This window comes from Suillus subalutaceus, assembly GCF_016647625.1.
Source record: "Suillus subalutaceus strain FC151 chromosome Unknown DFJ58scaffold_755, whole genome shotgun sequence".
Lineage (NCBI taxonomy): Eukaryota > Fungi > Basidiomycota > Agaricomycetes > Boletales > Suillaceae > Suillus > Suillus subalutaceus.
Window position 1 is genome coordinate 1 of NW_024541004.1, and position 12,216 is coordinate 12,216.

General features: G+C 48.2%; 5 protein-coding genes across 5 annotated transcripts; 1 reads left to right on the top strand and 4 right to left on the bottom strand.

Annotated features, from left to right (window-relative positions):
• Window positions 1-1,191: 1,191 nt before the first annotated feature.
• Window positions 1,192-1,380, bottom strand: DFJ58DRAFT_673485 (uncharacterized protein; the record flags this gene model as incomplete). Its single annotated transcript, XM_041383065.1, has 1 exon — window positions 1,192-1,380. The coding sequence occupies one exon, from the start codon at window positions 1,378-1,380 to the stop codon at window positions 1,192-1,194; it is 189 nt and encodes a 62-aa protein (XP_041234652.1).
• A 1,537-nt stretch (window positions 1,381-2,917) lies between these two features.
• Window positions 2,918-3,355, bottom strand: DFJ58DRAFT_673487 (uncharacterized protein; the record flags this gene model as incomplete). Its single annotated transcript, XM_041383066.1, has 1 exon — window positions 2,918-3,355. A coding segment is annotated over one exon (438 nt), but the record flags the coding sequence as incomplete, so codon positions are not given.
• Window positions 3,356-4,378: 1,023 nt separating this feature from the next.
• Window positions 4,379-4,606, bottom strand: DFJ58DRAFT_633052 (uncharacterized protein; the record flags this gene model as incomplete). Its single annotated transcript, XM_041381233.1, has 1 exon — window positions 4,379-4,606. A coding segment is annotated over one exon (228 nt), but the record flags the coding sequence as incomplete, so codon positions are not given.
• A 78-nt stretch (window positions 4,607-4,684) lies between these two features.
• On the top strand, window positions 4,685-5,277 carry DFJ58DRAFT_850386 (uncharacterized protein; the record flags this gene model as incomplete). The annotated part of the gene is made up of 2 exons (XM_041393769.1): window positions 4,685-4,964; window positions 5,099-5,277. 2 exons carry the CDS (start codon window positions 4,685-4,687, stop codon window positions 5,275-5,277), a joined length of 459 nt encoding a protein of 152 aa, XP_041234655.1.
• A 370-nt stretch (window positions 5,278-5,647) lies between these two features.
• Window positions 5,648-7,460, bottom strand: DFJ58DRAFT_739661 (uncharacterized protein; the record flags this gene model as incomplete). Its single annotated transcript, XM_041387050.1, has 7 exons — window positions 5,648-5,801; window positions 5,873-6,072; window positions 6,128-6,779; window positions 6,833-6,879; window positions 6,946-7,107; window positions 7,171-7,227; window positions 7,290-7,460. 7 exons carry the CDS (start codon window positions 7,458-7,460, stop codon window positions 5,648-5,650), a joined length of 1,443 nt encoding a protein of 480 aa, XP_041234656.1.
• Between the last annotated feature and the right edge of the window lie 4,756 nt (window positions 7,461-12,216).

Here is a 12,216-nt window from a genome sequence, read left to right on the forward strand (position 1 = left end):
GGATTCTCATCAACCCTCGGCCGTCAAGCAGTGACACTGATAGGCCACACGGGCCTCGGCCACGAGATACTCTGCCAGAGCTACACTTTCTGTGCGGACCGTGCGTGTGTTTGTGTCGTAGGCAAGTAAAGCTATGGCCTCTGTGTCTGATGAGCGATATATCCTGAACCTGTCATGACAGACGCAACATACCACTCAGCATATCAGGATGGGACAACGCATGGTCAGTTACTACGAGGATGCCAGCTGCCAGTCTGTGTCTGCCAGGTGGCGCCGGGGTTGATCTGATGTCTTCAGCTGACACAATGTGGAACAGGGGAGGACCTCTCTGTTGGTGCTCGGCTACATCTGTTCAGCGAATGTATAACTCTCAGTAACAAGAGCCTCACCAAATACGAAGGCACCTGTGCCCTGGAAAACATTGCTTATGGCCATCATGGCAGATGTCATGGTTTGGTGGTGTGTGTATCTGGTTGCGGACGAGTGGGTGAAGGCAGTAGTAACGGTACAGATTGTCTGTCCTCCAGTTTTCTGTGATTTCAAGCGCGCTCCTGTTCAGGAGCAATAAGGTCAATGCCCAATGCACTGCGGTGCAAATATCTGTCGACTCGCATTTGATATTGAGCAAAGTGAGACCGATTGCGCAGACCTGTGTTGAGGTTTCAATCGCTGTCAAATGTAAGTTCTGGAAATTTGTTTCACAATGCTAGCAACTTACTGCACAAGCCGACTCGGAAAGGGGGTTGATCGGACATCAAGCACCTGGACTTCTCCATTTCAGGTGAAAGACGAGTGTCAATTCTGATCGGTGAACAGGGGGGAGACTAATTAAAAGGTTCACTTGAGTTTCACTGATCGAGGTTGAAAACAATTTAGATAATAATTCATTTGTATCCAAGCCGGTCCCTGACCCAATTGTCAGCATTATGAAGCCACATGAATGCGTCTTCCCCGACACAAGCGATCCCTTCATGTCCGAGACGGTCGGTGAGGGATTATGCAGTCGGTAATGCCAAATACATCAATGGCCCGCTGTCGAATCGCTCCATGAGGGTCACATCAATGCATTGGGACACAATGTACCTCCCACGTAGCCATATCGAACTCCCAGATTATCTGGCATTGTTCGTGCAGTGATCCACTCTGGTTTTCAGTGTTCACATCTGTAGCGGCTGTGAGAGTCAACGTAGATCATCTGAAATACCCAGAGCACTCACATATGATAGGCTCTCCATCAACAGAAGTGTGAACAGCGCACAAACCATCTCGGATCAAGAACGACATATAGTACAAATTTTCTACAGACTGCCCAAAGCTGGCAGGATTAACGATGAAACGAAAAAGATTGGTTGGCCCTGCTTTCGTCAGTATATCTTCCATCTGCTGAGAATAGTGCGAGATCAGGCCAGATTCCATTTTGGACACACAAACTCACCTTGATGATGGCCCATTATTGCTCACCAGGCTTGTTGTCTGAGAAGCAAGTGTTTCTCGTAGACGGCGCCACTGACTCATGTTCAGGAGGATATTGTACCAAGGCCCTCTCAGCGCTCGAAATGGGGCCATGCCTACGCCAATGTTATAACACCCAGCTGCAGATAAATAGATGGCTGGCGCACATGAACGTGGGAATGAGTACCCTTCGACTTTTAGCTAATGCTCGGCGTCCCACTCTCTCCCAATCATGCAAGGTGATATGACGTCCATTAGAGGTCAGGGAGCTCCCTCCATCACCTCCTCTGAGGAAAGCTTCCAACTTTGATATGAAATCCTCTGTAGTGAAGCTCATAGCCGTGATGGATGTGGTGAACAAGGGATTAGGGGCAGGCTGCCAACCAAAAAGGGAATCAGCACCATTTAAGGTTGTATCCTGGACTGAAAAACGCTGATGGCTTACCACCGCCAGCGGCTTGAGCATCCCATTTAGAGAGTGCTTGACAGTGATCTGCCATTGCAGGACAATGGTCCTCCTTCAAGCTGTGGAAACAAATATATCAAATCAGGCGTGTTGACCCAACTAACACCCACTAGCCGAATCATACCAGTCTTATCTTGACACCCTCCTCATGTCAGACAGTGGTTTGGGGCCTTGGCCAGCAAGGCGCCGTCGTTTCCTGCCAAGATTCTCATTTGGTGTCTGGTGTGATGTGCCCGGAGAGTACACGTCCGTGGCATTGGAGTCACCTGCCGGTCGTTTGTTCGTCATCCGTTGGGCCTGATCAGTGTTGAAAGCAACTGACATCGGCAATTGCAACAGATGTCGTTCCCCCTCCGCATCTGGAACTACTACAGGATCTCCCACTCGCAAACCAAGTCAGACAAGGGTGTTGTGCTCCAATGCATGGAAACGGCGTGATTCAAAGGCAAGGTCAAATGGAATTCATTTGTTGAGCTGATCAATGGACACTGAATGTGTCAAACAAAGTCCTTGACGACTGCGCGCACGCGACACTGCAACATATGCAGCAAAGCCACCCTCGTGCAGATTGACCAGCACCTGAGGCAATGTTTTGCCCTGCGCTGAGTGTGCGGTCACGGCGAATGCCGGCTGGAGTGGTACCTGATGACAGGTGATTTGGAGTTTGGCCTGTTGTGGGGGTGCGGTGCCCAGGGTAGTAGTGAACTTCCATGTTGAAGGAACAATGGGATAATGTCCGATGGGAAGGTCGCTGAGCTGGATGTCCGATGGGAAGGTCGCTGAGCTGGACCTTGCTATCAGGGAAATGGACGATCACGCAGGATGCATAGGTAAGGCCTGAGGGACATACTCCTGTCCATATCTTGCGGACAATCCCTTGTGCACCGTTAGTGATGCCTAAATCTGTTGACAGGTTACGGAGCCGAAGAATAACAGGCATCCCCTCATACAGGGTCACATGTCCCGGCAATGGAGTCGCCGACTTTAATGCTGAGACGTTTAACTTGAGTACACAACCAGTTTGCTTGTTTCAGGGCATGCAGTGGCGGCCTTGTGTCCATTGAGCACTTCCCTCAGGGCATTTGTCGAAACAATAGCGGCAGCTCCAGAGTACTGGGATTCACCCATGTCAATACCCCGCAGGTTAGTTGTGGACTTAATCACTCGGGAATTGAACAGGTCCACATCTTCTTCTGAACATCTCCGTTTGTGCAGGCGGCTGACAGCATCCCCGAATTCTGGATCGTCTTTCATGCGCTGCTGTTCTGTCAGATTGACCACGGTGTTGACTGATTTCCACACGAGGTGTCCTAGTCGCTTCTGAATCTCTTCATCAGTCTGCCCTGCATACATGGAGATGGGAGCGTATAAAGGACTGCCGCCAACTGGAGGAAATTGATAGAAGTCACCTGAAAAGATGATGACAATGCCACCAAACCACTCGTCTGGGCGTTCTTTGGCGAATCGTAGTGCGTGATCGATCTTGGCCAAGAGCTGCAAACCGACTAATGATACTTCATCGACCAATAGATATTCCACGTTCCTCCACTCATCATGCAGTTGCTCTCGGTTTTGGACACTGATCAGAGCTGAATAGTCTGCGACGCCTCAATCGCCTTTGCTCTTGTTAGATTTGATCTTGATCCCCAAACCCTTGTGTACAGTCATTCCATCAATAAGGGAGGCAGCAGAGCCTGTTGGGGCTAGAAACCGAATCAGATGGCCACATCCATAGTGCTGCATAACAGACTGTACGGCTTTCACTACGTGTGTCTTTCCTGTCCCTCCAGGACCAGTCATCAGCATCCTAAGTTGAGTGTTTTCTGGCGCGAGAGACTTGTCTACATGTTTCGCAATGAAGAAACGTGCAATGGTTCTGAAAGCCACCCACTGCTTTTCATTGAGGCTGAATTGCGAGCAGACCATGTTAATCACATCTTCTGGTGTTTGGGCCTTGGTTACATCTGACATGGGGACTTGACATTCGGCAGCGGGACAATCTGTTGGAAGGACAATGCTATTTGTATTATTGTACGGTCCAGATGGAACTTGGCCTCCAGTAGCTTCAGTAAGAGGCACCGGGTGAGCTATCTGGCATTCTGGATTCAGAGCATTGCGGTGTGTGTCTGCCACCGCGTTCTCCTGGCGCTTGATCTCCGTTTTCCATCGTTTCAGACGTTCATTCAGGTAGCTTGCGTCGCCGAACTGATAATTGTCTATGCTTGCGAGACCACTGTCAGCCGAATGGGATGTCTCATTACGCTCTCTGGTGGCCCTAATCCACTTGGATTGCTGGAGGAGGAGTACCATCTGTTGGATACGGAAATCTTCTTCAGAGCGCTGGGAACGGCTTTGTTGAGAATCAAGTTCAATTTCATCGTCGTCGATGACAAGACCCAGGGAGGATGAGAGGGCTTTGCTTTCAGCAGTGGCACTGGCCTGTTTACACAATCTGTCAGTGTCTCTTTCATCCTCGCACTCGTGGACAGCTTCCCAATTGGACATGATTGTACGACTTCGAGTTGAGAAGATGTACGTTCGAAATGCATCTGTAGCATCTTCTCCTTTGCGCAAGAGAGGAGACACTGCACTAAAAGGTTTGAAATGGGCCAAAGTGAAGAGGGCCCAGAGCTTGGCATCTGTGGCACGCGGGATTGACATTCCAACAACGCGAGGCACAAGTTCATGATATCCATCTCCTCGTGCATCGTTCGTATGTTCTACGAGCTCATGGGTGTCACTGGAAGGATGGTCTCCAGTCAAACGATGTCTCTTGTATACACCAAGCCAGTCTCGTCTACTGGCATCCTTGCTGATGTGTTCAAACCGGACACATCAACAGAAATCGTAAAAGTTCATGTCAGCCAGGGAATCTGCGCGATAGACATAGTTGTGAACTTGGTTGGATTCTACGAGATTGACAGAGTTGTCCGTGGAAATGCGAAGGTGCACCTGCTCCGGTGCATCATCATCATCTGTATCAGCATCAGGCTGTTCGTCATCTTCCGGATTCAAGCTACCCACGCGAGAGCAATGACAGGACCTCGTACGTCTTTACATCCATTTTGGTTATGTAGTCTGATATATAGAACATTGCAGCTTTAGCACCTTTGGCCAGATAAGATACATTTTATGTCATGATTGTGTCTACAAAACACTAGAACATATGGATTGAAATAGTTAATGGTGCCATCGAGGCACTGAAGGGCAACAGAATTGGTGTCTGGATCAAAGTACGAATGGTCAACAATCTCGTGTGGGAACAAGAAGCGACAACGTCCTTCATTCCCGTACTTATGGCAGACAGCACGGCATTGATGTCGTTGAAGGGCTTCTCCACAGCGTTTAATCTCCGTTGAAAGGACGGCCTCCCACTCAATTAAGTCACGCGCAGTCGAGTTTGTAGATGAAGGAGGTCATGGCGGGCGCTGAACACGGGGCTCGAAACTGGGATCAATGACGTCCTCCACTTCAGGCAAATGGTGGTGTATGACATCCTCAAAAAATCGAAAAAAATCTGGCTTGATAATCGGTGTCACCCTGGAGACGTGTATGCAGATCACTGGGATTGAGACCCCCTTCCAACCATATCAGAAAGTGACCGTGAAGAGCACCTCTTTCCATGAACTCGCTGGTGCCATAAAATGCACGAATGTGGCCAAGAATTCCACCGAATCGAGTGCACATTGTTTATCGAAGTCCCACCCGAGTAGATAACAAAAGAGACACTTAAACGAGAACTCGTAGAAATTCTGCGGCTGCAACAGGATCATGCGCAAGACGAATAGCGCGTGTACGGCTCGGAGGAACAAAGGGGAAGTGGGCAGATAAGTCCACAGCCTGGTCTCCATACATGACCTGAAATATTGGACTGTGGGCGGCACTTGGGTTAAAGGTGAAGAAAATGTGGGGTAAGCCAAAATAACCAAAATAATTTCGAATCTCATTCCTCACAAATATCTTGGATGACTGTGAACCTGGGATACTGTGGACATGGTATTTACTTGCCGGAGTAATTTGAATGCATTCTGCTCCTCTGGAGTGAGACTGGAGACCTTGCACTCCTGCTCGAGACGATCTGCGAGGGTTCTGAGTACATTGGACGATACACTAGTCAGACTGCGAGCTACCGAATCAAAGTTGGACTTTCCGCACTGCGAAATGTGTCTGCAGATGTGCGCGACGATGTTGTAAGATGTTCAAAACAACAAAGATGAAAGCATCGTGATAACGAAAGGCACGGTCAGATAAGTTCAAAAAGTATTTGGCTTGGCGTTCGATAGACAAAGGGGTGACGCGGGAATGGTCCTCGAATCCTCCGAGACCATAAGGGTAGAGAGTGGGATACAGCCCAGGAAACAGACGTGGGTTATGGTAATCAGTCACAGGACTGGAACCATGATGGATGACAAGATTGGGTTCCAGGGACTGCGCTGAATCGGGAATCAAGTTACGCAAAGCGGATGCGGTGAACTGGCGGCCACTAACATTGGCACTCTCCGGATCAGAAACACCCATCTTTTCGACCATTGACAAGTCATCCTGCAAGTCCGCATGAGTTTCCACGTCAGACGGAGAAGCTTGTATCATGGACGCAGGGTGTTCCGAAAAGCCTGCAGTTTCCGTGTTGAATACAAACTGTGCATCTAGTTCATGGTCCTCGACAACCCTTTGTTGCAAGCCAGGAAGAATGCCATCCACTGGATACAGATCGATGAGGGAGGAGTCCAGTGGGATATCTGCATATAAATGATTGTGGTGCTTCAACCATATCAGAAAATCCCATCTCTTCTGTTTGCGCACGCGAAACAAGGAGCGCATGCGCTTAGGGTCAAATTTTTCAGGACCGATAAGAACGACACTGGTGAAGCCGTTGACATCAGCTGAGCACGAGGCAGGGTGGTAGCCATTGACAAGACATTGAGGTCATGAGCACACATATTTCCGTGAAATACACGGGGCTGAGCAGGGTCAGTCGATTGAAAAAGCCGTGTGACATGTGCAGTCATTGAATAAATAGCACACACTTTCTCCTCAACCCAAGTCAAATCTCTGAATTGATCAGGAAGTTGGCCGCGGAACAATCCATTGGCGAGGGCAAGGGCAGGGAGGCGACCTCGAGACAATGCAGACTTGCATTTGGGACATATACGTAGAGCCACTACATGCATACTAATCTCGAACGATGCCTTGATGTTCCAACATAAGGCCATCAATGAGGTCATGACCAAATGTAAAGCAAGTAGACAGACCTTGAACGACACATTTTCTGATGAGATGTTCATCTTATCAACCGTAATAGTTCGAGACTGAGACCTGATAAATCAGTCAATGGATGCTCCACCGCATCACGAGCATATTGTGAACATACAGTGCAAATCGGCGGATCAGTCCAGACAGTAGCGTCCATATACTCGTTGAGTCGTTGGAGTATGACCGACTGGGGAACAACAGATGGCCAGAGGTGCTCCCGAGTTACGATGATGTCTCTAGCTTCTGTTAATGCAATCTGCTTATTTTCGGCACGTGAACGTTTGGCCATTGACGAACGCGTGGCAATATCCTGCGACAAGCGATCAAAGACAATATTCCCCAATTCGCAACGAACAACCGCTTGGAATACATCCCTGGTTGAAAGGTCGTGAGTAGTGGGAAATGGAAAAAGGGCAAGATAAATAGTACACAAGATATCCACACCTGCTTGTGCGAGGTACATTGCACGCCGGCGAGCGAAATTAGCTAGAGCGTTGCAAGACTTGCGATGTGACCGCGAACTGTAGAGATTGTGTAGAGATTGGGGTAAACCTCGGATACAAGTGTGAATGTCGTCCCTCGACAGCCTCTCGAGCCGGCGAGTTAATTCATCAAGAGGAAGTGAGGTCCACGACACAAAGGTGTCATCGAAGGTGCGTGTGGCTGCGTTGTCGTTAGATACGTTAGCAATTAGGGAGCGTCATAGGGCTGCAGCAACTTCAGCGCCATACATGTGAATAAACCCTGCAGAAAGATGCATGGCTCTGGACTTAAGGCAATTCTGAGGTAAATAATAACCCATACGTTTCTGCAATTACATTGTTGGACAATAGCGAACATTCAACACGCGCTGCGTCAAGATGACGGAGAAAGACTTCAATGGTGAGAGCCTTGACACGTGTCTGGGCTCGATCACAGCCTAAAGTTCGAGCGACCGTGCGAAGAGTGTTAATGGGAAGAGAGACAAAACCTCGCGGTAGTGGTCAACGGGGTACGAGAACCAGGGAGGAATCACGACCGAGGAAATAAAGCAGGCATGTCTGCACAGAGATGAGGCGATGACATGTCCGATGACGTTCAAACACACTACAATGTCAGTAAGTAGCCGACTCAAAGTGGGCGGGAGAAAACGAGACGTTGGTACCGTCGACAGAAACAGTAATATCTAGGGCGTCTGAACCAACAGCAATGATGCGCAGACCTAAACAACATTTCGAGCATGACTTGATGTGAGATACAAGTGAGGATTCCAGCCATGCACAAAATCCATCATGTGTTGCGAATACTGCAGGATGAGCACTCGGATAGTACAGAGGATCGTAAAATAAAGGATAGGACGTGGCATCATGTAAAAGGTTGTGAGGTGGGCAATCATTGTCATCGAGCACACGAGAAATCGTGGAGGGGCGTTTGCACAAAAACGCAGGCATTATTGAATGAAAAGACAACAGCTGTGAGTCCAATTTAGCGAGAGACAGCACAAGGGAATGAACAAACTCAACAAACACAGCGACAACACGCGAGTTGAAGGTGAGACACTGTGAGGGAATCAACACAACAAACACAACGAGAAGGAGGAAGGAGTGCATGCAAGGATGCTCGTCAGCGGAGAGGACAGATCAGATGGAACATCCTAGTCAAACAGCGCACAAGACTTTAAGGAAGTCCATGCCCATGTGATTGTAGTCGAAGTCCGAGCGTCGACGAGTCTGACAGAATGCGCATGGAAATCACAGTGAAACCGGGCTTGGCATTTGAGTGAAGAAGATACATAGCTAGTGTTCAAACAATTGGTTTGTTGACAAAATTGGGATCTGGAACATCATAGTCAAATAGGTGTCCGACATGGAAATCACAGTGAAACCGGGCTTGGCATTTGAGCGAAGAAGATACATAGCAAGTATTCAAACAATTGACTGTTGACGAAAAGGGAGGGTCTGGAACATCATAGTCAAATAGGGCATCGTTTTCTCACGCTGAGATTTTTTGTTACAGGTGCCTGCACACCGTGGTCTGACAAAACCCTCCTCCCACTAATCGTGGGAGTCGGGGAACCCCCCCACGGTGTTTGCTGGTGTTTGTTGTCGATGGATTGCTGATTCAAATTACAACACGGCCAGACATTAGCTTGAACCTGAGGTTAACTCGGTCGTTTTTGCACTCAATATATATATAAATTGTGCCCTGTATTGTTTTGAATGAAAACAGAGATTTGAGTTAAGACAAGATCTATCGGTTAAGCATAGACAAGGACGAAGCACAAATTTCGATTGTCCGGCAGCCGCCGAGCGGATAGCCTCGGGTTCATTGGGAGTTTACAGCCATTTGCAGAACGCTACTATCACGGTACACGCAGTCGGCAGCCCCCAGAAGTCGGCAGTCACGCAAATGTCACAGTAAGTCACGACATGTCACTGAGCCAGTTTCAAAGTCAGCTCGGCAGTCAAGCAGGAGCGCAAGGAAGTGAGTTAGTATTCGGCGTGAGCAAGCAAGTACAGTATAATCTAGTAGAATCTAAGTACGAGGGTGACCATGATTAGTGCTGTAGTTGTAGAATTGAGGGGGATGTGTAGGGAGACTGTGTGTGTTGTAAGGATGCTGAGGCACAATATCCTGGGGGTATTATATATCAATTACTTTGACTAACACCTGACCATGTTATATCAGTGGCGGTGGCTTACCACGGGCCACCACGGGCCATAATGATATATCATCTGTACCAGTACTATACATCCTGTCCGCTTATAGATGTGATCACAATCTTGCAGCTTGATCTCGTTTCACGATTCAGATCTTCTCAGTGACTGAAGTGACCTAGGCACTCAGGGAATTGAAGATGTCATTGCATATATTAGTTCCTAAATTAAGATGCTCGAAGCACAAGAAATGAATTGGAAAACATAGTGAAAACATAGCAAAAACAAACGATAGTATGTTACCAGGCTTAAATACCTTCCCATATAGACTTGAAATGGGAAGCCAACCTTCGCCCGCAATGAAGCCTGGCGATGTGCGTATGCAACTGCACCTTCCGCAGTCTCGATTGACCCAAAAGCACGGTGTGAGCTCTGCACCTCCCACTAGAGAGCTTGCCAGTCAAAAAAAGCTAGCACCTGCCTCCTTTCTTCATTCAGCAACTGCACTTCTTCTTCCCATTGATGTGCTCGTGCCCTGGCCTTACACCATTCAACACGCAAAGCTGTGACAAATGAATTAGCAAAAACATATTCAGGTTAGTCATACTCACAGTCCTGTAGGCCATATTCTGTATTGTTCGAGACACCGCTCGTCTTCCAAATCCAAGACACTCATTGCTGGCCAACAGTGGTCCCATCATCTTGTGTCAAAGGGACGGCATCCTTTGTGCGATCAGGTGGCTTGAGAGTGAGTTGCCAGTTGTTGTCCTTCTGTAATGAGCCCCTCAGTGACAAATCCCGTATTATACGGGTCACCCGACCTACATAATATCCCGTGTAATACGGGCCAGCGGATTATGGGCCGATGTTATGTATATTCCCGATGTTGACGGGTGGGCCGGGAGGCATATTATTTCCGATGGAGACAGGTGGGCCCATCTATGCTGATGTTATATATATCATCGACGATAGCGGATGGGCCGGGAGAAATATTATTATGGAGATGGGTGGGCCCATGTGGGTAATATGTAGAGTAGGATTGACATATATTATAGACCTGAGGAGAGATGTATAGCAAATAGTATTATATAGATGTGTGGGCCGACGTATTAGTATTATTTTGTAGACGGATGGGCCGAGGGAGCGGTGAAATATTTATTAGATAGACGGGTGGGCCGACGTGGGGTAATATCAGATAGACGGGTGGGCCGAGGGTGAGGGGAATTATTTATTACATAGACGGGTTGGCCGATGTGGGGTAATATTAGATAGACGGGTGGGCTGAGGGTGAGGTGAGTTATTTATTAGATAGATGGGTGGGGCCGACGTGGGGTAATATCAGATAGACGGGTGGGCCGAGGGTGAGGGGAATTATTTATTACATAGACGGGTGGGGCCGACATGGGGTCATATTAGATAGACGGGTGGGCCGATGTGGGGAATTCTACATAGATGGGTGGGGCCGACATCGGGTAATATTAGATAGACGGGTGGGGCCGAGGGTGAGCGGAATTATTTATTACATAGACGGGTGGGGCCGACGTGGGGAATTCTACATAGATGGGTGGGGCCGACGTCGGGTAATATTAGATAGACGGGTGGGCCAAGGGTGAGGTGAATTATGTATTAGATAGACGGGTGGGCCCAGATACATATCATATAGACAGATAGGCCTAGGTATTGTACATTTTTACGAGTTTCAAGGCTCGAGTTAAGAAATTCAAATTTAAGATGATATACATTTTTGTTGTCTTGAAATACCGAGACCCGAGACCCGAGATTCGGCACTCGGTAGTCGTGAAATGAGTACAAGAAATACATAAGATAATACACATTGTTCTCAGAATCACAAGTTTCAAATGTCGATTTGTAAATCACAAGTCACAAGTCTCTAGACTCGAATCACCGAGTACCGAGTACTGAGAACCGAGTACTGACACCCGACACCCGGAATTCGGCACTCGGCATGCGAGACAAAATTGGAAACAAAACTCAAAATTCGAAACTCGAAAGTACTGACTACCGAATACCAAGTACCGAGTACCGAATCTCGGGTCTCGGTACTCGGTATTCGGTACTCGACACGATGCTCGAAACTCGTAAAACTGTTTCAATCACCGAGTACTGACTACCAAGTACCGAGTACCGAATCTCGGGTCTCGGTACTCGGTACGGTACTCGACACGATGCTCAAAACTCGTAAACTGTTTCGAATCACCGAGTACTGACTACCGAGTGCCGAGACCCGAGATTCGGTACTCGGTACTCGGTAGTCAGTACTCGGTGATTCGAAACAGTTTTACGAGTTTTGAGCATCGTGTCGAGTACCGAATACCGAGTACCGAGACCCGAGATTCGGTACTCGGTACTCGGTACTCGGTAGTCAGTACTCGGTGATTCGAAACAGTT